Genomic DNA, 21,010 nt, shown 5'->3' with positions numbered 1-21,010 from the left:
CCTTTATCCTGGGAATATTCAAATTACTCTCTTCTAGCTATTTTGAAATAGACAATAGATTATTGTTGACTAGAGCTACCCCACTGATCTGTCCAATACTAGATCTTGTTTCTTTTATCAGCTGTGTTTTTGTACCCATTTTGCACCTCTTTTCATCTCCCCCCATGCCCCCACACTTCCTGCCCTCTGGTAGCCCCCAATCTACTCCTTGTCTTCGTGAGATAAGTGGGGGTTCATTTTTTACTTGGTTGTCCTTGTTTGTGTTTTTGCCCTCACTTGGTTTATTTGGGTGAGAAAATAAAAATAGCCTGTTGGTTAAATAGAAATCCAAAACTATAACTTACTGCTAAAGAACCTGCAGTACAGACCCTAAAGAAATGGCCATGTTTTCACTTTGGCCTGAGGGTCACACTCTTGTGGAGTGCCAGCATTCTAAGGTAGGCTTTGAAGACCCCAGTCTTTTCCCACCTGCCCAGGGGACTCCTGTGCATGTCGTGGAAGCATGTCAGAGATGGTCCCGGGTCAGGGGAAATGCTCATGTCTGGGGGAAAAGACAGTCAACTGAATCCAAATGGAAGACTGAAGGTAATATTGAAGATAGGTGAACTACCAGAGGGAAATAAAAACACTGAAACTAGATTATATATAAAAATGGAAACTATTTTCTAACTTATTCCCTTTTCAAACCTAAAAATTATTCTCTTTTCAAACCTAAGAATGCCTTGCTATATTCCAGATTTAAAAGACAAAAGAAATAACAGTCAAGGTATTCTATTAGAATTAATTGAATATTTGACCATTGATATATATCATCTGTTGCTACAAAGAAAAACTTCATAGTTTAAAATTTGCTGAGTTCCCCCAAAATCTGACTTAAAACATTATTTGTTCTTCGAACCTCCTTTTAAAGTGTTAAGGAGTCTTTTTCACTTTCCTTTTTACCTCTGTTTTCTCCTGTCACTGCACGAAGGATTGTATCCGTGTGATAAAATGAACATACCCATGTGTAAGTCAGGTTATGGCTTCTGTGCATTATCTTGAGCTCCATTGTTTTTACACAACTGGTTCTCCAAAGAAAGGATATCACCTGTCTATTTTATTTGAAGTACCACAATAAAACAGTTCATCCCGGTGAGCCCTTGACTTTCAGAAAGTAAACAATTAACTAATGGCAGGTGTAGGGAGCTCTTTTATATGGCTTCTAAACAACCAATGTTTAAAAATTAAACTCTACTTCCCACCTGATCTTACAACTATTCACCAAAGTTCTCCCACCAACATCAACATTATTTAGCAATTCTCTAATTATAGATCCCTCCTAACTCCCTGACAAACCTTTAGAGTTGGGAGAGACCACATAATTACATCCTGCTCACTCAACAAAGGAGGCATGGTGTGACCCTCACTGGTCAGAATTCTGGATGATACTACAACCATGTCATTAGTGAGTCAGATGCCAAAGGAAATGTTAAAATTTTAATGCATGTTGTGAATTTCTTTTTTTTTTTTTTTTTTTTTTTGAGACGGAGTCTCGCTCTGTCGCCCAGGCTGGAGTGTAGTGGCGCGATCTCGGCTCACTGCAAGCTCCGCCTCCCGGGTTCACGCCATTCTCCTGCCTCAGCCTCCCGAGTAGCTGGGACTACAGGCGCCCACAACCGCGCCCGGCTAATTTTTTGTATTTTTTTTTTTAATAGAGACGGGGGTGAATTTCTTTATAACAATGAATGTGCGGTTTTCATTAATATGCTGTTTATGTTTTTCATGATTAACAGTTTCTTTTTGGTGTAAAGATGACATGTGCTAGAGTGTTTGATTCATGTACTTTGGATTTGATATCTAAATCAGCTTAAAGTGACAAAATCTTTATGGTTTTATATTTGTTTAGGGTTTACACAGTATTAATGATCTCTTAGCGCCATCTAGTGTGGGTTTAAAACCACCATTGTTAAAAATTATTGCTATTTAAAATTCAGTCATGGGTCTTCTGTCAAAATCATTAAATAATACAGTTTTTCAAAAATTTGCTTTAGAACATTTTTTTTCTAAAGTACCATGACTGTATTCTTTATAAAGGTAGCAACAATTAGCATCAATGATCAGTATACTGTTGATAAAATATATGATGTCCTCACCCTCCTCTGAGTAATTCTCTTTGCATTGTTGGCATTTTATATATTTGGCATTTTATATATATATAAAAATACATATAAATATATATATATAATACAGTTCTTTTTCTATATATGTATATAGAAGATATGACACTTCATTTATTGACAAAAGAAACAATCAGTGAATACTTAAAGTTCATGTATTTTCCTCTGGGGCCTCCAAGACATCTGTCTACACACAAAGGCCGTGGGCATTATATTATTTTATCCTTATTCCCCACAGTCAGTTTGGGATTTATAAATAACTTTAAAAATATGGGAGGGAAAAGAAAACAACTCCCAGGATTGTTTTAGAGACGCAGGCAAATGAGGTGCCCCGGGTACAGAGTTTAAGGAGGTCCTCACTTTCAGATGCCTGCCCTGCACTTGGAGGAACCTGAAAGGGAAGGATGTGGAATGGGACTTCATGGATGGTCCCCAGCCCAGTCCTCCAGGCACTTGTCCTGGGCACAGAGGGCTGGCATGGGGCCTCCTTTTTAGGAGATCACTTTTCCATAGTGAAGCCAAGTAATGTGCCTGTTTTAGCTGCAGTGCTTGTAGACAGATTTCCTCCTGGACACCTGTTTAGCACCTTGCACTCATGACAGTGGAACTTTTGTCATCTTCCTGAGAAATTCCTCAGCCTTCCTGCCCCTTGGGTGCTTCCTTCTGATAGAGCCGGCACTCCTGGGGAGTGTGTGACTGGAGTAGATTGATGATTTCAGGGAGTGAGGCTTTTCTCACCTGCATTTCAAATAATCCTTCCTGTGTCATCAAACACAGTTTAAAGTTAGGAATTGGCTGGCTGCAGAGCTTTTGAGGTTTGTCAGAAGCATGAGATGAGCAGGAACCAGTAGTCTGAAGGTCAGACTGCCTTGGGAATCATCATGCCTCCTGGTCTACTGGTCCACCTTGTTTTTGCCTGTTAGATAAGAGGTGGATGTAGACCATCTTTGTCAATATAATTCTTAGATATTATGACGTAAACACCAGACTTTGCTTTCTATATCTTTTTTGGTATCTAAATGCCTCAGTCTAGTGTGGACTTTCTAAACTTTCCACTTCTACCCCAAGACAGTGGCATTTTACTTTCCCCATCATCACCATCTTCGCCATCACTAATTCCTCCCACCTGCAGATTTTAAAAAAATTTGTTCAGTCCTATTCATCTGTATTTGCCTCCTAAATAATAGATCTGTGTCCTGTGATTCTGCCTCAAAGCAAGGAAGACCTTGCCTATTTCAGGACCCCTTTCACCTATATTATCATTGAGGTTGGAAAGGTTGCTGCTGCTTTGAAAATTATATATATATATGTATTTTTAATAGATAAGGTCTTGCTCTGTCACCCAGGCTGGAGTGCACTGGCACGATTATAGTTCACTGCAGCTTCAAACTCCTGGGGTTGGTCAGGTGAACCTCCTGCCTCAGCCTCCTGAGTAGCTGGGACTTCAGATGCATGCCATCATGCCTGGCTAATTTTTCTATTTTTTGCAGAGATGGGGGTGGGGGAGTCTCACTTTGTTGTCTAGGCTGGTCTCAAACTTGTGACCTCAAGTAATTCTCCCATCTCAGTCTCCCAAAGTGCTGAGATAGATTACAGCCACTGCACCCAGCCAAAACTAGATTTTTGGAAACCAGACCTAGAGCAGATTCTGTCAATTTCTAGTGTGTAAGGGCCCTCATCACATAAAGCATCATGGGCTGCAGAGCTGCATAGATGTTCAACAAGAAAAACAGTAAATGTCACCGAGCCCACTGACTTTCCCTGGCCCTGTGCACTTCTCTCCTGTGAGGAGCCTTCCGAGGAACCAAACCGGCCACACTTTGGACCCCACGGCTCTGACCGTAAACACAGAATAGAATGTGTTTCTCACAGCTTTGTCCCAGTAGGAGAGCCTACGGAGGCAAGTCAGGCACAGTCACCGTAACAGCAGCTGAGTTAAAGAGCCCTTCTTTGCTGTCATTTATTACCTGCATTGTTTTTTCACTTTTGCATTAAATAAATGTGCACTTTTTTGAGGGATGGTGCTTAAATTTTTCAGAAGCTTGGGAATGATGCCGTATCCCAGGATTCTTCCAGCCCAGCCTTGAGCAGCGTAGAACGGTTGGATGGAGGTGGGGCAGGTAAGTCAGGCAATTGCCATCATCCCTTCGGAAAAATGCTTACCTTCTGATTGCAGGAGTCACATGTGATTGACAGAAGAAAAATGTAAATGGGGAGGCAAGAACCGATCTCTTTGTTGTGTGTTCTCAGCTACCACCTGAAAGACCACATCCCTTACCTACCTTCCCCTGGGGTGCATCCTGCCCCACTGTAGCATTGTGCCTGGACAGGGCACTTTTTGATTTCCCAAAGGGAGGAAATTCTGACTATTTTTTTCACTGCAAACTCCTCAACTTGGAGCATTTTGGCAAAGTTAGGGGTGGGGGCAGCATACAGGATCATGGCTGATGTATTTAAGAATAAGCCATGCATGATATATGGAAGATGGGTGGCTGTCTTATTTGGTATGAAAATATGCTTCCCTTGCAGCTTGAATATGCATGAAATCCAATATCACTTGTCCCTCTGACTTTTTAGGTATAATAAAATAAGAAAATACCTTAGATGAAAACTGGAGAGTAATGTGTTAACTGTGTGATAGAATCCTCATTTTGCTATTTGAGATTCTTATGCATAGCTACAGTATCTTGGTGCAGTAAGAGTTGGATGATAAATCACATTTTATGGGCTTATTTTTACCAGTTGTCTTGTTAAATTAAGGCAGCAGTATGGATGGAGGTGGGGGATGAGATGACATTTCTGGAGCTGTTCTCACTAAACATGAGATTGCAGCCATCAGCATCGCCCTCCTCTCTTAGAACCTGCAGCCAGAGCCCTAACCGCTTGTTGTCCAGAACCAAGGCACTTCCATTTGGTTATACCTGTACCTTGTGTCAGATCTGAGAAAGACCTGAACACTTCAAATGCCTGAAGAACCACTGTTTTCCTTGTATGTGATTACAGCACTGTACACTATTAAATGTAAAAGCTTGTCAACCCTAGAATAATCAGGGGTGATCAGAAAAGAACCAAAAAGTTTATTGCTTTTCTACCAAGAACATTACTCTTCCTCCAGCATGTTTTGATTTTAAAAACATGCTAGAACAGCATATTCTTAAGATATTCTTAAAACATCCATGATGAGAAACAATGGTAAATGATTATAGCGGTTTGTACCAGACTTCTAGTTTCAAGTTACTGGCTTCTTTGACCTTTGATTAATTTTAAAGTGGCCTTTTTCGTCTTAGTGCCTAAACTGCACCCAGGTCTTCCAGAGAACCGCTTTGGTTTGGGAACACCAGAAAAGAATACCAAAGCAGAACCCAAAGTGGAAGCAGGTTCCAGGTCTCGGAGCTCATCCAGCACACCTACAAGCCCGAAGCCCCTCCTGCAGTCCCCCAAACCCAGCCTGGCAGCACGGCCCGTCATCCCACAGAAACCAAGAACCGCCTCACGGCCTGGTAAGAGTTTTGCCGTTAGGGAGTTGCATTGTGACCAGGTAGCTTCCCAGAGCCAGCTGGATCAGATGCTGCAGGTTGTTTCAGGGACAGCTAGTGAGCAAGGTACAACGGCTTCTGCAGGAGGGGATCACAAGAAACCTGTGCAAAGCTGTGAAAGTGATGAGAGCTGAGGGATTCCTTTATTCAATGCTGAGCTCCACTGTGTGTCAGAGTTGGGGACTCTGAGACTATCCTTGCTTTCAGGGGTACAGGTTGGTTGGTAGGCAAGACAGGGACATCTGTCTTTTGTCATGTTGACCCATCTGCAGTGCTTGGCTTGGCTTTCTGATACTTGTCTCCAGGGTGTTCAGACACTGAAAAGCAGCAGTTTAAGGATGAAGGCTACAAACGGGGAAAGCACAAGCTCTTCAGTTTTTATGCCATATTCTATGATGTATCAAGGGTTTAGAACAAGACTTGGCAAACAATGGGCCTGTTTTTGTAAATAGTTTTCCTGGACACAGCCATACGATTTGTACTGGTGTCATCTGGGGCTGTGGCTGTGCTACAGTCACCGAATGGTGTGCTTGCAACAGGGCCATATGGCCTGCAAAATGTGAAATATTTACTCTTGGGCCCTTTACAAAAAAGTTTGCTGACTCTTAGTTTAGAAAATCTAATGATAGAAGAAACTTAAAAATATTAGAAATGGGTTGGTCTTCACCTTATTCTCTCCTGCACAAAAGAAGTCCTAGTGTGGTAGTGCACACCTGGAGTCCTGCTACTTGGGAGGCTGAGGTGGGAGGATCATTTGAGCCTAGGAGTTTAGGCTGTCATCACACTGTGACCACACCACTGCACTCCAGCCTGAGTGACAAGACCCTATCTCTTAAACACACACACACATACACACACACACACACACACAATTTTTTTTAAATTTAACTTTCCATTGTAAGAATTTTCAAACATACACAAAAGTAGGATAGGTAATATAACGAAAGTTACATCAATTCTTCACCTCTTCCCCTTGTTCTCCCACAAAAATTAGTCAAACAGGGATAAAAATAATATAGTCACATCATCATCATGGCTAATCTTTGAGCACTTAACTGTGTCCTTGGCACTGTTGTAAGTGCTTTATGATGAACTCTCAATATCCTCATCACTGCTCCGTTTTGCAGATGAGGAATTTGAGGCATAGAGATACTGAGTTTGCCAAGTCACGCAGCTGGTGTGTCTGGGTAGCCGCCAGATGTTCTGACTCCACCAACTGTCTTGGTTACTGTGTTTCTATTGACCTCTCCCCCATGGACATGCATATTGTAAAGTAAGATGCGCAGGTCATCCTAATAATTTGTCAATGTGCAGATGATTTGGGTAGAATGAGCAAAAAGGTAGAATCCTGTGTGTCCAAACTTCTTCCACTTGTGGTTCTTTCCCATGTTCCCTCATGTATTTTTTTCATTTCCCGGGTGGCCAGCCTGGATGACACTCCCTGGTCTTCATAGTCCATTGGTCCCTTGAAAAAACCAGTAAACTATCTCCAAAGAGAAGCACAAAGAAAGGGGTATACTGGCTTTACCTCAAGGAACTAAGCCTTGAAACAAACCCCTGAGTACTTCCTAAGTCTACTCAAACTTTTTCCCAAACCAAAGTTCTTTATGGTGGGGAACACAAAAAATTTATTGGTACGCACACAATGTCTTCATGTAGAAGGAGTGGAGAGAATGAAGGCAGAGAAAATGGAAAAATGTTTTAATAGAAAGCAAAGCAAATAAGTTCTCAAAAGGAGGCTTGCTCCTAGCATTGTCATCAGCTAGGTGTGTCTCTAGTCTACAATAAAGAAACAGTTCTAATAAAATGAATCTAGTTTGTAGAGTAACTAGTTTGTAGAGTACAGTAGGCCCCTCTTATCCAAGGTTTTGCTTTTTACAGTTTCAGTTATTCATGGTGCAGATATTGAGAGAGAGAGAGAGAGAGAGAGACCACATTCAGATAACTTTTATTATAGTATATTGTTACAATTATTCTATTATTGGGTTTTAGTGTTAATATCTTACTGTGCGTAATTTATACATTAAACTTTATTATAGGTGTATGTGTAGGAAAAAACACAGCTTATGTAGGGTTCAGTACTATCCATGGTTTCAGACATCCACTGGAGGTCTTGGATTGTATCCCATGTGGATAAAGGGGGACCACTCCCTAGTTTCTAATGCTGAATATAAAACTAGCTGAATTCCCAATATTCTGTTGCAAGCAGTTTTATTTTGTTTATTTACTAAATGTGTTCATTTATTTCATAGCACTTAGTGTATCAAGAATTATGTTAATAAACCCATGTTTTTATAGAGCTTGGGAATTCAGCAGGCATTTTCAAATACACCATCTCATTTCCTCTCCGCCACAGCTCTGACAGCTTGTGAAGGTGGATAGTGTTATCTTCACATGTCTTATCACATCCCTGCTTATTTTGGTTAAGCAAGTAGGCAACTGGAAGTGTAAGACTAAAGAGAACCTTGCTGTAGATTGTCTTCTACGTGCACAGACACTCACACACCAACTTAAGAACCACCTTGCTGGTAACAGCAAAGGAAGGAGCAAGATCCAGTAGTCAGGGTGTCCACTCTTTTGGCTTCCCTGGGCCACATTGGAAGAAGAATTGTCTTGGGACACACACGAAATATGCTAACACTAACAATAGCTGATTACTTTAAAAAAAAAAAAAGGCAAAATAATCTTGTAATGTTTTAAGAAAGTTTACAAGTTTTTGTTGGGCTGCATTCAAAGCCAACCTGGGCCGCATCCTTGTCCAATCCTGTGGGCCATGGGTTGGACAAGCTTGTGGTAGATCCTTTCAATTAGGGTGAAACAGCCCTGGTGTTTGAATTAAGAGACTAGAATTGGCCGGGCGCGGTGGCTCACACCTGTAATCCCAACACTTTGGGAGTCCAAGGCGGGTGGATCATGAAGTCAGGAGATCGAGACCATCCTGGCTAACACGATGAAATCCCAGCTACTTGGGAGGCTGAGGCATGAGAATCACTTGAACCCGGGAGGCAGAGGTTGCAGTGAGCCGGAATCGCACCACTGCACTCCAGCCTTGGTAACAGAGCAAGACTCCGTCTCAAAAAAAAAAAAGGAAGAAAAGAGACTAGAATTCTAGTCCTAGCTATTTTGTCATCTTTCTTATTTTTAAGCTCTTCATTTGTCCAGTGACCAGAGTTTTTTCTGGTTCTAAAAGACCATGATTCCAAATTTTTGTTAGTGACCTACATATATGCATGCATGCATACACATACACACATATGTATAGTGACTGTTGTACTGGGTTTGACAACAGGTAAAGGCAGTGTCTTGTAAGTATTACATATTTTATGAAAACCAAACAGGCTTTGTGTTTAAGTCAGAAGGAACATGTGGTTTACTTACAGTCTAATTTTCAAATATCAGCACATTGAAATTCTTGATCTACAGGATAGATTCATATCTTTTCAGATACTAACTTTTTATGAGTATTCATTGGTTTTCCCTTTTGTTTGTGGATGTAACTTAACTGAGCAAAGACATAAAACTAATTTTTGGCCAGAAAAATTCTATGATGCTTTTTTTTTAAATGACCTATTTATATATATATATTTACCAGGCTTTATGTTCTTGGAATCCAGTTTGTAGGATGGTTTGAGTCATGTGTTTGTGTCTCCTCAGATGACATTCCAGACTCTCCATCTAGCCCGAAAGTTGCCCTTCTTCCACCTGTCCTGAAAAAAGTTCCTTCAGACAAGGAGAGAGATGGCCAGAGTAGCCCCCAGCCCAGCCCCAGGACATTTTCACAGGAAGGTAAGGATTTCTTTTCTCTGGGTTAGCTCTCCCCAAGGAGGGACATTTCAAAATAAAGGAATTCATTTTGGACTTTACTAATATCTTAGAGTTTGTTAAAGTCAACATTCCTTGGGTTAAATTTTTGGAAATGGAGTAGTTTCTTAGTTCAGAAACGATTCAGCATGATTGGTGACATTGGATCTTAATGACAAATGAAAAAAGCAGCTGAGATACCCAACCAAAGGTCTAACTTATTTGCAAGAGTAATTTCTAGATGCTTCTGAACTGACTTCCAGCATGTTAGGAGCTCCTTAAACATGATTTTATGACATATTTGGGGCTAAATATAGATTTCTGAGTCCCATTATTTTCAACGAAATCTTTTCCTACTTGTGGTAAATCACTACTGCAGTAGTTCTGGAGCAGCACCCCCGGGCCTGAGCCACCTTGCAGCTCACTCACGGTGCTCACTGAGTCACAAGGTCAGATGTTCCTCACTCTCAGAAGTGTGGTGCAGACGTGGACATTCTCAGGGCGACTTTGCACCAGTTTGCTCCTTCTAATTTGCTGAGGTAGAAGCACAGCAAGCTAATCCTGTGACAAGAATGCTTTCTTCCCAAATCAGATTGAGCTGTTACCAGTTACTATCAGAGGTGAGGCATGGTTGTGGCTTCAGCACCCATGCCATTTCTTTTAAATGTATGATCGACTTTGGGGTTCTGTCGTATGTAATGTATAGTGTAAATGCCATCTCTGAGCCCTACCTATAAGGAAATTCTAGAGCTACACAAGTCGTCTACACCTAGAAGGCTCTCATTGTGGTTTGGAGTTGCTGTGTTTTATTTTAGATGTATTTAATGCTTTAGAATCCTTTGATCTCTCTGACTGTTTTCTTCCTACAATGGCCTTTTTTCTTTTATTGATAATAGTATTGGGTTGAAGTTAATAGAAAGTGTTACTGAGCATAGTACTGTCTTTGTGGCTTGGAAATCTAATAAAAACAGTAACACTGCCTGCTTTCTCATCTCCATCCTACAGATTTATTTGTTGGGTAGAAGCTTTACTCACCTATTTGCTATAAATAAAAGATGGTAGGGTTGAGACCAAAGCTGCTAAACCACTTCTGCCAAATAGAGAAACTAAAGCTTTTGAAAAGTAGCTGGTATCTAGAGTCATTTTACATGAGATAAATAAATACAGGGTTCAGTATTATAACCGAAGCCTTTGGAAGACTTGGTATAAAAGGAAGGACCTTTGGTGGTGCCAGCTCAGAGAGACTTGAGCCGGCAGGTATTTTCTGACAGTCCAGTTCTCACCACAAAGTGCCTCCCCCATTCCTACCCTAATTTTCCATCCTTTCTGCAACTGCTAACTTTACGTCTTTACTTTTAAGGAAGTGTTGAAAATGCCCGAAAGAATTCAGTTGGAGAGAAAAAGAAAGGTGAGGAAGGGATGGTAGTGCTAAGTAGGAATGTTCATCTGTCTTGTCTGAAGCAATTGAAATATTGAAGGATTTACAAAAGTAGAAAAAAGATCAGAAGGTTGAATACAAAAATCATTCTTTTAACATTTCTGGAAAACGATGTTTTCTAGATGCCTATAAATGATCAAAACAGGGCCTAGAGTAACCACCAGCCTAACAAGTGCAAATATATATCATGGAGCCTCTCTAGTTAACAAAGTCGGGGAGATAGTGGATACTGCTGCAGGCTTTTAGCTGCTGTGAAAAAGTTGAGTGTTCTTTCCCCAGGAAGTTAGAGATAGAATGTGTTGCTCTTTAAATGTTTCAGAGCTTTAGGGGTGGATGTTTGATCCCCTTCCTCATCCGTCTCCCTCCCCTAGTAGCAAATCTTAGGAATGGCTCCCACGCCCTTCTTTCCAGTCGAACGGTAGGGATGGCTGAGCTGTGGAGACCATCACTTTCCCACCTGGGATCCAGAATAAGTTAATCAAAGACATCATCCCGATGTTATCACTTGGTATACAAATTGGACTGAAAATATACATGAAGTCTGGGAACAGTCTGTAAATGTCTGAGGTAGTAAGATTTTGACTTTATCAGCTTGTCCACTAAGGTGGCCCAGAAGTGGCAGCCATTTGTGAGTCCTATCTTTTTCTTTATAAACTGTCCATATTGTGCTCATTTCTGTTTTCTTATCTGTTATTCATGCTGGTTACTTCATTTCCCTGTTCTTTGCCTCCCTTTGGACTAGCGTGCCCAACTAATTTCTGAAGCAGGTAAATTGCTATGATTCTTCTGGATTATTCCATAGTGAATGTGATTTTCATTAATCCATCATGGAATCAAAATGATAATACTGGGGCCTTTTTGTTAATACTTTTTTGGGGCAGAATCAGAGCTCACCTCATTTTGCACGACATTTCCATAATGTTGGCTGTTGAATTCTGTAGATAATGATGTATATCTGCCCAGGACCAGCACTGTAGGTTCCTTGAATCCTAAGTGGGGTGGGTAAGCTGATATTTAATTTTTAATATTTACATTTTTAAATATTAATGTCAACACATTGATGTATGTGCTAATATAAAGGGTAAAATAAATCCCTTTTCCTCAGTAGTGCAAAGAGGAGATTATTACAAAAGACATTCAGATCATGACAGTGGCAAGCCTTCCAGTAGAGGGAAAAGATCTTCAAAACTGTACTCCACCATTGCAGAAGAGGAAGTGAATGCAATTGGGCACAGGAAGTCACAGCCAACAAATGGTTAGAGCCTTCGATTATCATCCCTCACTGACCCAAAGCTTATGAACTGGCACTAACAAAAACAAACTGTAATTGAGTAAATTCTGTCGTGGGACTGGGTCATACAAGAGAGTCATACGAGAGAGTTTTTTTGTTTTTGGTTTTGGTTTTTGGTTTTTCTAAATGTCAACAGGATGGTCCTTTTATTTGGGATAAAAAAATATTGACTTAAAAATCTAAAATTAGAAATTCTTATGAGGAAGATCAAGTTACTTTGGTGACTTGTCCTTTCAAATTTTTGTGATCATGCAAGTTTATTTTTATAATTGGGGTTAGACCTCCTATTCTCTTCCTTTATATCTTTACTCTCCTGTTAGGTTTCAACTGTGGTTGGATCAGAGATTCTTAGAATGACAAGAGTTTATATCCTTAGAGAATATTGGCCTAACATCTTACATTCTTTCAGAAAAGGATCAATAAAAAGTCACTGACTCAATGCAGACGTTGGGTCATGCACATGATCTTTCAGTGGACATTTTATCACCCTTTAGTAAGAAAGAAAAAGTACCAATTAACTTGTCAACCTTCAGGAACAATTTATTCCATTTTCTAGAAGCTTATCTCTGACGTCTGTCTTTCATTTGGCCCTGTAGTAAATTCTGTAACGTACTGTTCATGTGAGAACAATCCCAAGCGACAGAAAGGAGACAGATTTCAAATCAGCTTTGCCCTCCAATGGGAAATTTAAGAACAAGTATTGCTGACTCAGAGGAAAAAATGTCTTTTTTTGTGCCTAAAGTACTCATCTCCTCCCTGGTTAATACAATAATTTTTTTATAAATATGACTTCAAAAATCCATTAAAGGAAATCTTAGTACCTGTAAAGAATGTAACATATTCTGGTATGTGAGATTTCTTTAAAGGACTTCTGCTCTTGGAATGAGGCTCTTTTCTTTCTGTGAAACTATCAGGAGTTAATAGATGCACGTATTTAGGCTCCCAGGGATTAGGTGTGGCCCAGCATTCAGGCTGTAACACCATGCCCTTCACTGCCTCCCAAGAAAGCATTTCAGAATACAAGTTAATGGGAGTGACCTTATTATAGGGATACCTTCTCTTATTCTCTTACTGCAAAGGGATAAACTATTCTTGAATTTTCACACTTTACTATTGATAATAAACTTCTTGTGATACACTTCACAGCTTAACAGCCCAATGAGTTATGACACCTGAAGTGGGAACTGTTGTCTTTGAGAACGTTCCTTGATACAGGTTTTAAAACAAAAAAGCATCTACCAACTGCCTGCCAGGGACAATGTTTGGAGCCTGCCTTCTCAGCCAGTGCCGTGGGCTCAGCCACGTGTGCTCACTTGCCTGGGATTCCAGCATGTACTAGCTAGGTGGCGGGGTGGGTTAAAGATACCTCTCAGAGCATAAAGCTAAGTCTGCAGGACACATAAGGATAAAACATTCTGCTTGGGCTGGGTAGCTCCTGCCCTAGAGAAAGCCAATTGAGTTGACCCTTTACTTTTACAGAATTCCTATGTAGTGGATTTGTTTATAGATACATAGTTACAGTAGCTCCTCTCTACAAGAAAGTTTCCCTCATATTGCCAAGAAAATCTCTATCTTCAGTCCTAGAAAAGTTACATAAATGAACACCTAAGACATTTATTTTCTGACGAGTTATTTTTGAGAATTTATTAGGCCAGAATCTCTGTCTCTATCTTGCCCCTTTTGTTAAGGGCACCTAAGGTTGCATAGATGTTTCTGGATTCTGGAGCTTTACATTTGAACTATTGTTTTCATTGACTTATATCACTTGATTATTAACAAAGCATCATTGATGCAATGTTCCTTCTTCAAGAGGCCACTAAAAACACTTCATACAAAACAAAAAGAGATGCTCCCCTGCCACCTGCCGCCCAGTGCCTATTGATCATCCAGTGAGGCTTTGCGTTAGAGTAAAAAGAGGATAAACACAGAGATAACCCACATTATAGAAAAGCAAGGAGAAGAGATTCTATATCTGTCTCAGATTTGTTCATAACCTCTTTAGCTTAAAATTCTCATTGTGAGGAGCTGGTCAAATTTTGATGGAATTAAATAGGACCATCTTGTATTTACTTTTCTGCTTTGATTTCTTGAAATAATGACAGGCATTAAGAAGTAATTTTTACAGGAGCTTCAATTAAAGTGATTTTGTGCATAATATTTTAATTTTGTTTTGTTAGTGCCGATTCCTAGCACTTGACTGTCTTCACCTTTGAGAATTGAGTAGCAGTCTGCTTTCTGAATAGTTCCTGCTTAAAAAAATAACATTTAGCGGATTAATTCTATTAAATAATTGCATGTACTTTCTTTTAAGTCTTTTAAGAGCAGCTTTGTTTACGCTAAAACAGCCTTATTTTCCTAAAGTATGTATTCATGAAACAAACAGAGGCTATTCTCAAATATTGTTCTCAAAGCATGCTGCATATTTCTATCATGAATATTATGTTTTGTGTGGCTATTATATTGATTTGACAGACAAAATGCTTAATTTCTTTTACTAGAAATATTTGTAAGCACATCTTTTTCCATTTCATATTATTTCCTCTCTGCATTTAATTATACGTTGTGATATTTTTATAAGAGTATATCCTATTTTCTTGAAGAAAATAGTTGATTTTGGCTTTGAATGCATTGTAATGGCCCCTGTTTGTACAGGGCATCTGATTCTAAGATTCCTTTTATATATCACTTGCCTCTTCCATAATCCAAGCTACAGCCAATAAATACTTGGCTGTGACTTGCAGTCTGTAAGCCAGTGCTCTGCTCTACTTTTTCCACCAGATTCAAGTTCTGCTCCCACTAAGTGAGTTCTTAAAGATAAATTTAACAGTTGGCATGTTGGGCTCTTGCTAGAAAGTATAAAAAATCAGGGCCAACTACTGAATACTATTTTCAGGTCATCATAGTGTTTTTCTCCTGGAAAATATGGATGTCAGTGGAGCTTACAATGGAGAAAATACCAGATTTTCATATGATCCTCTAACTCTGCATTTATATGCATGTTTCAGAAGCTTTAAAATCATCACATATATGCAATATCAAATCATCTTCAAGAATGACAGACTTCATGTTCGAGCCTCTCTGTACCAGTTATTGCCACTATAGACAGGATGTGTATATACATGGAGTGTTTGTGTTGAATAAATTACCTGTTCATTTACTTGAGTATCTTCTATTAGTTAACTTTAATTATATTTAAAATAGTGATAAATATGTATATAGACACATGCATAGAGATGCTCCAGCACTCTTAACAAATACTTGCATTGAAGAAGTGTTTGTGAAACAACTGGATTTTTTTCACCCTGTGTAAAAGCAAGCATTAACTCAAGCTGCCTAAGAGGAGGTCTGCCTGAATTTGTAAAACGTCTAAATCTTATAAATATTTTAAAAATAAATTCTAGCCAGGCACTGTGGTTCACATCTGTAATCCCAGCACTTTGGGAGGCTGAAGCTGGAGGATCACTTGAGGCCAGAGGTTTGAGACCAGCCTGGGCAACAAATGAGTTGTCTATACAAAAATAAAAATAAAAAATTAGCTGGGTGTGGTGAGAAGGTGCACCTGTAGTCTGCGCTACTCTGGAAGCTGAGACAGGAGGATCACTTGAGCCCAGGAGTTTGAGGCTACAGTGAGCTATGACTGCGCCACTGAATTCCAGCCTGGACAACAGAGTGAGACTCAGTATCTATAAATGAATAAATGCTTGCATGCATACATACATACATGCATACATTCTGGAGTTTTAAAAAAGGATGTAATTCTATTGAAACCATCTTTTAATAGAAGCCTGACTAAACCTACTTCAATATAGTTGTAGTCAACATCTTAATTACATGCAATCAAATAGATGTTCCCTTAAGGGCTGGAAAGCAAACGGCAAAGAACATTCCCCCTACAAAGTTGTTCACATTAGGCATCTGGACTAATAAGGCTGGAGACTAGAACACCAAGTGCTTTGACCTTCAAACTCATCACCTTAATTGCATAACTTTAAGTCCTTGATCTCGCTCTGCCTTAATTTTCCTGTCCTTGAATGGTGCTTACCTACTATAGTAAGAACATGTCAGCCTGGTACTAGTCTCATTATCACATGCACATTCATAGTTGGTAGAGTTTAATCAATGGAGGTGAATATAGTTAGAATGAATTTCTAAATAAAGTCACCACCATAGTGAAATTCTTTGACAGCCCTCTTGAAAGTATATATTATTTTTCCTCCTACAATCCCTGAGTCTTGGAGAATTCGGAAGCCCAGTGTCAGTGACTCAAAAGAATCAGCATTTAGGTGGAGACTGAAGGACAACCTGCTTTTAGCAGGAAGATTTATATGTTGGATTTCTTTGAATTTTAATCATGCCTGCTCTAATGACCCTGGTCTATAGGGTTATCTCAGTTTTTTATCTGTGACATAAACATTTTTGGTTTCTTGAATTTCTCCATTTTTAGAAAGTACTCTTATGTCATGTCATAGAACATGAGTTAGACCCAAGATTGCCAGGAAACAAAAATATTGGGAAGAATGGAAAGTTTGATTATCCTTTAAATCTAAGAATTAGAACAAATATATTTGCTCTGAAGACAAAAGAGCAGTATATTGTATTTGTTTCTTCCCTTGAACCTGTAGTGTATTTTTGAGTCATTTAATATAGAGGAAGAACTTATTTTGTTTTTAAAACAATGAAAAATATTTTCTAGAAGATACCAAAGGAAATACTCTAGTTTAAGGTTGGGTTTATTGTAAAAAGTTTTCAGGATGAAGATAATACAAGTCTTCCCTACTTTCTTTTGTTCTTAGTAATTAAAGGATTCTTTGTCTATTAGTATCAAATTGGTTTTGTGATAAAGAGCAAAATATTTATAGATATTTATGCACCTTCATTCTCCAAACCTGGCTTACTGACAGCTTTGAAAGGACAAGTGCATTTAATTTTTTTACCCAACACAAGTGCATTTAATTTTTTTACCCAACACGAGCTTAAAAATACAAGCTTAAAAACACAAACTTAAAAATAGAAATTGCACTTCAGTTTGGGTGATAGAGCAAGACCTCATTTCTAAAAAGAAAAGAAAAAATAATAGAAATCAATGATAATATTTGTTTGTTGCTTTCTTCCCCCGATTTGAGAATTTGCCTAAATCTGTTGGACAAAAAGAAGTCATAATTTAAGAAATGACGAGTTGATGGGTGCAGCACACCAATATGGCACAAGTATACATATGTAACAAACCTGCACATTATGCACATGTACCCTACAACTTAAAGTATAAAAAAAAAAAAAAAAAAAAAAGTCAAAAAGAAAAAAAAAAAAAAAAAAAAAAGAACCACTGAAAACTTGTGAGCAGGGAAGTGACATGATAAAATTGATGATGACACAGTAGACATGAAAATCAAGTTAGGAAGTGGGATACTGAAATAGACCAGGGGTATGTTAAGGGTGATGTCAGTGGGAATGCAAAGTTAGTGAAACATATAACACATTTGAAAGGAAGACTCAGTAGACTTGGGACTAGTAAATATGAAGCCACAAAAGAAGAGAGGAATCAAGGATCACTCCAGCATTTCAAACCGCAGTTTTTCAATAAGGTGACATTTGTACAAATGGAGAATTCCAGATGGGGGATAGTTTGGAAGGATCAAAGATGTGGTATGGTTTAGATATGTGCAGTCATAGAATTTGGGAATAGAAGAGTTTCAATTTTTTCTAGCTTTGTTTTACCTTGAAATTTTCTTACCAGCATTCTTAAATACATAGAAAAAATTTAAAAACTAGTACAGTAAACTCCTATGTACCCAATACATCTAGACTCAACAGTTTTCATTTTGCCATATTAGTTTTATCTATATGTCTGCCTCTCTGTTTATCCATCTTTTTGACTGAACCATTTAAAAGTAACTTGCAGTTGCAATAAAATTTCATTTCTAAACAAAAAAAAAAAAAAAAAAAGAAATTACCTACTTTTATTATCAGATTTGAAAGGTTTTTTTCTTTTCAGAGTTTTGAGTCATTTCAATTTAATGTCATTAACTAAAAATTTAAATTTTTATTGTCTAAATAGCAGAATCTGGCTCTAATACCAGTATTGGCAAGAGAAGCACTCTATTAGGTTTGCATTTTGACTATTAGGTTTAATGAGCTTTCACTTCCTGAAACACTCTTCAGTGGGTTCAACATTTTAATAGCCAGCTCCTGGCAAGATGAGTTTTGTTTTTTGGGGTTTTTTTTTTAGCAGAATGCAAAAATCAAGTGATTAGAAGCATCAAGTGAATCCTATAGCTTTTGAAGGACTGATACAGTGTGTTCCTGGTTAGATCATTTGAACTTCCAAGTGATGAGGTAGCTGTACTCTTCCTTCAAGCTGGCACAAAGTGTGTAGGTTTAGTATTTTTAGCTCAAGAACTGTCTATACAATAGACAAGATGAATAGTATTTAATAATCCTTAATAGCTATGCTGGAGTACAGCATCCGAACCTTTTCCCAAGGTATCACAGCAGTGAAGCCATGTTGTAGTTGGAAAGACCATAGACTTTGGAGAGACAGATCTAGTTTAAATCCTGGTTTCAAGTTTTACAAAACCTACCTTACAGAAGGTAATTGTGAGGAATAGCGATAATAAAACAGAGAGTGCCTGACACATAACAGAGGCTCCGTTCCAGTAATGATTCTCCCACCGTTGCTTTATAAAGCCTCAGTGGATTCTTCAAATTTATGTGTAATCAGAGCAGGCAACAATAATGGTAATGCTTTTACCTGGAGGGTGATTCCAAAATGGTTGATTGTGTCATAGACAATATTTAATGCATTTTCACTAGACTTTACAGTATTTATTTCCTAGAGGGTGAAACTGAGGTTTTCTGAGTCACAGAAAGGTCTGAGAAAGACTCCTGAGGCCTTTGCTGATATCCTGCCCCACAATCAGGAATGACAAACCCCAAGTCATCTGCAGAAGGCATCGAATGGGACATCTGTCAGCCCAGCATCTCCTCAAGGCTCTGTCTGCCCTGTTCTCTCTGCTGCATGAGGGGGCAGCTACGACTGAGGAGGTCACCTGGGGCAGAACCACTTCAAAGCCCTCTTCCCTCCTGGCATCTCCCTCCACTTCCCCGCCATCCTTGCCTGGGGGGTCCTCACCTCAGATTCTTGCCCACATCTATGAGAGGTTCACCCTGTCATAGACTGTGTTTTTGTGTGTGTTTTCTCTTTTTGTTTCTGCTTTGTTGGTTGGTTTTACATTTCTGTCTAGAGTCTCTAAACATAATAGCAAGTTTGTTTCTGAGAAAGTTCATGCTGTTCCCCTCTCCTCCCGCAAACATTCAAGGCTACTGCATCTCAGCCCATTGTCAGTCAGGCCAGTGGTGTTATTTTGTCAATAAACTGTGCGACTTTTCTTTTTATTTCAGTTTCAAGGAGAAGCTGGGGCCAGCAGGCCCAGGAGTATCAAGAACAAAAGCAACGGTCCTCCAGTAAAGATGGCCATCAAGGCAGCAAATCTAGTGACTCTGGAGAAGAAGCAGAAAAAGAGTTTATTTTTGTGTAAAGGTCACCCACGCAGAAGTCTTTCTGTGCAGGGTGCTTTGGTAGCCATCAGAGAGGAACCAAGGGCACCACCTCTTCTTCCCAGGCGTTCTTCTCTCGGTGCTTTATTCTCTTCTTTTTCTTTATTTCTCCCCCTACCCCCATCCCCTGCTTTTTTTTTTTTTTTTTTTTAATAGAAACAGATCCATTTCTTGGTAATCAAATCACATTTGTTTGGTCTTCCTCCAACCCTTCGCATTTGATTTCTAAACATTCCTTCATATGCCTTTAATGAAAGCCAGCAATTATCCCATGGGCCCTACTTGAATTTCTCTGAGGCAGCTACAGATTGCCCTGCAAGATGAGTTTTTGGAGATAAATGAAATAACTGGACACACACTCACACAAGTAACACCACAGCAAACCTCAGAGTACTGCTGAGTGTACCTGTGTCAAATCCACACAGGACTCAATATAGCAATTTATTCTTGATGTATGCAATTGCACATTGTAATTATATTAACAGAGCACACTAATAATTTGTATAAATTATATATATTAGATCTTGGGTATGGTTTTTACCTTCTCCCATGGGGAACTTCTTCCTTCCTGATGTGGAATTGTACATTTAAAGCTTGGTCGGTGACCTTTGCATAGCGTCAACGAGCACAGTTAAGAACAGAGTGAGAGAGGCCTGCGGCTGATTTTACCATGTGCCCAGATTAATGTATATAGTTGATTGGAATGAGGTTTTATGAATATTCATGTTTTTGAAGGCCTTTAATTTCTGTCTGCATATTAGCTTTTAATGTGTGATTTTAAGAGAGAATACTTTGACACCTGTAAAAATCAAAATACTACTCTTTATAAGACATTTCACAAATATTCACTTACAGGCTGGAAGTATTTTATTCATATGTATATTTATACCAATAAAATGATTTTACAAGTGGAATTGGGGCCTTCTCCAGTTACATTTTTAGTTTGGACTGGCTCAGGGTGGTGAACTTTGGTTTTGTTTCCAAAATCCAAAATAATCAATGTTCTCAGATAAGCAATCTGGGAACCATTACCTTCAAAATAAAGATCACTTAGCAGTGCCACTGCCTGTTTTCGCCCTTGGGAAAAATGATAAAATTTACCAGAAGAATATAGAATTATGAGTTTGATCCAGCTCCCATTACCATGCATAAGGGTCATACGAGGGATGCAAGTGTGAGCGAAGAAGTGTGATTTGAAGAGTTGCAAGCAGTGGTTATCTATTGGAAAGAAGAA

At 39.0% G+C, this 21,010-nt stretch overlaps 1 protein-coding gene across 18 annotated transcripts in view; it reads left to right on the top strand.

Annotated features, from left to right (window-relative positions):
- Positions 1 to 20,690, top strand: part of CARMIL1 (capping protein regulator and myosin 1 linker 1) — a 349,557-nt gene extending 328,867 nt beyond the window's left edge. For 9 of the 18 annotated variants that reach the window (XM_065544339.1, XM_074038747.1, XM_065544331.2 and 6 more), the window contains 5 exons: positions 4,195 to 4,276; positions 5,444 to 5,656; positions 9,347 to 9,478; positions 12,037 to 12,186; positions 19,621 to 20,690. In XM_065544339.1, coding sequence (XP_065400411.1) covers positions 4,195 to 4,276; positions 5,444 to 5,656; positions 9,347 to 9,478; positions 12,037 to 12,186; positions 19,621 to 19,757 — 714 coding nt within the window. In that variant the 3' untranslated portion in view covers positions 19,758 to 20,690. Of the gene's footprint in view, positions 1 to 4,194; positions 4,277 to 5,443; positions 5,657 to 9,346; positions 9,479 to 11,673; positions 11,699 to 12,036; positions 12,187 to 19,620 lie in introns of those variants that run through there. The other 9 variants (XM_074038752.1, XM_005553884.5, XM_065544332.2 and 6 more) reach the window with 6 other exon arrangements.
- The last annotated feature ends 320 nt before the right edge of the window (positions 20,691 to 21,010 follow it).

The sequence above is a fragment of the Macaca fascicularis genome, chromosome 4 (genome assembly GCF_037993035.2).
Source record: "Macaca fascicularis isolate 582-1 chromosome 4, T2T-MFA8v1.1".
Lineage (NCBI taxonomy): Eukaryota > Metazoa > Chordata > Mammalia > Primates > Cercopithecidae > Macaca > Macaca fascicularis.
This window is presented reverse-complemented; position numbering and strand designations above follow the sequence as displayed.